Here is a 4,443-nt window from a genome sequence, read left to right on the forward strand (position 1 = left end):
TAATTTTTAAGAAGATAACTATTTTTTATTATATCTATATAATTTAAAATTTTCACATATAGTAAAAAAATATTGATTAAGTTATCATTATTAAATATAATAACTTAATTATATGAATAGAAATAATTTATATATAAATTATTAATATTTGAATATTTTGGAATGGATAATTAGAATAAAAAAGTGTTTGATTTTTTATAGTCAAATTCAAATTTTAATTTCTACAAGATTTTGAAATTAAATATTTAAATTTTATAATTTACATTATTCTATTTTTTTATATAATTTAAATATTTAAAAATAATATACATAAGATTAAAAATATTAATTAAATTATATAATTTAATTTAAAATAATTAATAATTATACGAATACAAACAATTTATATGTAACTTATTAATATTTAGCTAACAACTTTGAAAAATCATTAATATGAAAAAGTTATAAATATAATATATTTAAAAAAAAATTATTAGAATTAAACTTTAAAATAAAATAAAATTTATTATTTACTAATACAATATATAAACTATAAAAAAGTATATCTATATAATAAATTGAATAATATAAATTTAATATTTATAATAACAACGAACCACATAAGTATTAAATATATACAACAAATTTATTGGCATATTTTATTTTATTTTATGTACACATTTATTAGCATATACCGTAGAAAATGGAAGGAGAACTCCCACAAAGAAGAACTCTACTAGAAATAGAAATCTCAGGTACAATGGCTCAAAGAGGGTGATAAGAATACGACTTTCTTTCACAGATCTGATATTATCCACAGGTGAAGAAACCACATCTCCTCCCTCTTGGATGATAACAATCAAGAGGTCAATGATGAGGACAGTTTGGGTAGACTGACTACTAACTATTTTGCCACTTTGTTTAGGGAGGATGGTGACTCTGAGGCCCCTGTTGGGGAGGATCTTCTCAACTACCTCCCGCCCCCCCCTCTCGGTGGAAGACAACAACCTCATTTTGGCCCCTGTTTCTAAGGAGGAAGTCAAGTCCTCTATTTTTGCTATGGATTCCTTCAAAGCCCCGGGTCCTAATGGTTTCCCCCCATCTTTTTTCCAAAATTTATGGGATGTGGTAGGCCCTGATGCTATTCTAGCCACTAGGGATTTTTTCAGATCTGGAAGGCTTCTCAACAAGCTCAATCACACCTTCATTGCCCTTGTCTCTAAAGTGCAGGAGGCGACTAGTCCCAAGGACTTCCACCCTATTAGTCTTTGCAACACTATTTATAAAATCTTCAGCAAACTTCTTGTTAATAAGCTCAAACCTTTCCTAGATTCTCTGATTAGTCCTACCCAAAAAGGTTTTATCCCTCGTAGACAGATTCTTGATGTAGCCATCTCTACTCATGAGATAATTCATTCCATGGATAAGTGCCATTAGCCGGGGATGGTTCTCAAGCTTGATATCTCTAAGGCTTATGATAAAGTCAACTGGAACTTTCTCTTCAAAGTTCTGAAGACTATGGGGTTTGGAGATAAACTCATTAAACTTATTGGGGAATGCATATCTACGGTCACCTACTTTGTGCTTCTCAATGGGAGCCCCCTAGAGAATTTCAGGGCCTCCAGAGGTCTACGACAAGGGGATCCTCTCTCCCCTTACCTTTTCATCATCCTTGCTGAAGTGTTGGATTCTAATTTTAACTCCATGGTTAACAAAGGAGCTCTCCTAGGCATCAAACCTGCCTCTATGGTGCCTCCTAATGTTCTGCAGCAGTTTGTCGATGACACTATTCTCTTTGGTATCTCCTCTGTGTTGGAAGCTACGGTATGGAAATCCTTTCTTAATTCTTATGCACAGGCCTCTAGTCAACACATCAACTATGAGAAGAGCAACATTTACTTCTTTCACGCTCATGTTCAACTCCAAGATAAAGTCTACAAAATCCTTGGTTGTCAAAGGGTCTCCCTCCCTGACACCTACCTTGGTCTCCCTTTGACTGTCAAAGATGTCTCTAATTCCTTCTGGATCTCTATCATTGAAAGAATGTAGAAGAACCTGGCTGGTTGGAAAGGTAGATTCCTCAGTAGTGCTGGGAAATTGCAGCTGCTCTCCTCCTCCCTTCAGGGGATCCCCGTGTACTTCCTCTCCCTTTTTAAGATTTATGTGGCTATGGCTGCTAAGCTGGAGAATATCCAAAAGACTTTCCTTTGGATGGGGGTGGAAGAAAAGAAGAGGCTCACTTTGGTGGGTTGGGACAGAGTTTGTCTCCCTAAGGCCATGGGCAGGTTGGGAACCTACAAGATCTTCAAGTTCAATGAGGCCCTTATAACCAAAACTGCATAGAAGCTTCTGAATAAGGATACGGATTGGAGCAGTATCATCAGAGCTAAATACCTAGGTAATGGGGATTTTTCCTCTATTCTGAAAGAGGAGGGCCTCCCCAAGGGTTCCAAAATTTGGAAAAACATCTTGAGCTGCAAGGACCCTTTATCCCATGGTACGAGGTGGCTTATTGGAAATGGAAGTAATATTCTCTTCTGGGAGGATTGTTGGTTAGGAGAGAAGCCCCTTGCTTCATCCCCCTCCCTTAGAAGGCTCTAGGATGCTGCCAAAAGTTTGTTTGGAGAAAGGGCCAGTGATTATTTTATCAACAACACTTGGAGGGCTTTGGAGGACTATTGCATTGATCATCCTGTCCTCCTCCCTGCTGCTAGAGAGCTTTAGAAGCTCTTGGCAGGCACCTTTCTCCCCCTTTTTCCTAGGGAAGATAGATTCATTTGGAAGTGGGACCCTTCTGGGAACTTCTCTGTCAGAACTGCCTACAACAACTTGCTAAGAGAACCTGATAACACCTCTATCTGGAAAGAGGTATGGAATCCCCAACTCATCCCCAAGGTCAATTTCTTTTGGTGGACTGCTCTCCTCAACAAAATTTTGACCCAAGACAATTTGGTCAAGCGGGGATTCCAATTACCTAATAGATGCATCCTTTGCAAAAATGATGAGGAAAGTCCTTCTTATCTCTTTCTCCATTGTGTCTTTGCTCGGGAGCTCTGGGGGATGGTCTACAACAAGCTCAATATTCGTTGGATTATGAATGACAACCTGTTAAGTTTGTCCTAGGAGTTTCAGGATCCCTCAACCAACCCCTTTATCTAGCAAATGTGGAATCAGATCCCTCCTCATGTGAGCTGGAGTATCTGGAAGGAGAGGAATGACAAGATATTCAGGGACAAAGAGGCCTCTGGGAAACTGTGTTTGCTCAATTCCTAAAGTTGATTCTTGAGAGTATCTTTGTTTCTAAAACCCAGCTGGCTTCCAAACCTCCCTCTACTTGAGACTGGGAAATTGCTAGATGTTGGAACATCCCCCCCTCGTTCTCTCTTATTGACTACTCTAAGAGATTCCTAAGGCAAAGCACGGTCTGGTCTCCTCCAGCCACACATTTCAAACTCAACTTTGATGGGGCTGCCAGGGGGGTCTGGTTGCTGGTGGAGGGGTTATTAGAACCCAATTGGGGGCCCTTGTTGCTACTTATGTGGGCAACCTGAATGAGCATTCCTCTAATCAGGTTGAAGAAATGGCCTTAGCCTGGGGAATTTATCTCGCCGTCACCATGGGAATTAGGATTATGGACATTGGGGGTGACTCTAAGCTCATCATTGATGTTGTCAAAGGGCGGAATAGGCTCAATTGGACCATTGAGGGAACCATCAGGGACACCCTGAGGCTCATCTTCGGGCTTGATTTGTTCAAAATTGTACATGTCTACAGGGAAGGCAATAGAGTGGCAAATGCCTTGGTGGGCCTCCCAGACCATGTTAACTTCCTTCTTCAGGAAGAGAAATATAAAATTCCTATCAATGATTGAGTTGTTGCCAATTTTTTTCCTTACTCTCCTCTCTTCCCTTGGGGTCGTCCGGAGGTGTTGGTTTCATAATTCAAACTATGAGAATATTCCTTTGATTTATTTTGATGTGGTGGTGACTCACTCGGCCAAGCTGGCGGTGAAGGACATGTTGCTTTGTTGGCAAATCGTTTGGGCTTACCACGTTATGATGAGGTACGATCGAAATGGTAATGTGTTGGTTGTTGCCGGTATTTGTTGGCTTTTCATGCCTCGTATCCAGGAAATCATTTCCAAAAGCGATTTCATTTTTTCCCATGCGCCCAACTTCATGTCTCACTTAATGACGTCGGGCTCGCACACTTCCCATTGTCTTTTCTTGGCTTGCTTCTTGAAGGGTCTCTGCAATTTTCTCTGCAATAATATTTTTATGTCTAAAGAAGTTATGTTGGCAGAGGATATGGGGGGTGAAAGAGTCAGATTTGAACCGGACAAACCGGATGACTTCAAGAATGACCCTCTAGTCTAGACTTTCTGTGTTGAAGGAGGGGTAGCCAATTTTTTGGAATGTCTACATGGTCATGATGAGTAGCTCTCGAATGCTTTTGCCTCCTCCT

The 4,443-nt window shown here is 39.5% G+C and overlaps 1 protein-coding gene across 1 annotated transcript; it reads left to right on the forward strand.

The window, feature by feature from the left end:
- The first annotated feature begins 1,422 nt into the window (after positions 1-1,422).
- LOC131027422 (uncharacterized) lies at positions 1,423-3,850 on the forward strand. Its single transcript, XM_057957477.2, has 2 exons — positions 1,423-1,803; positions 3,455-3,850. The coding sequence occupies exons 1-2, from the start codon at positions 1,423-1,425 to the stop codon at positions 3,848-3,850; spliced, it is 777 nt and encodes a 258-aa protein (XP_057813460.2).
- Positions 3,851-4,443: the final 593 nt, after the last annotated feature.

Source organism: Cryptomeria japonica, chromosome 3 (genome assembly GCF_030272615.1).
Source record: "Cryptomeria japonica chromosome 3, Sugi_1.0, whole genome shotgun sequence".
Lineage (NCBI taxonomy): Eukaryota > Viridiplantae > Streptophyta > Pinopsida > Cupressales > Cupressaceae > Cryptomeria > Cryptomeria japonica.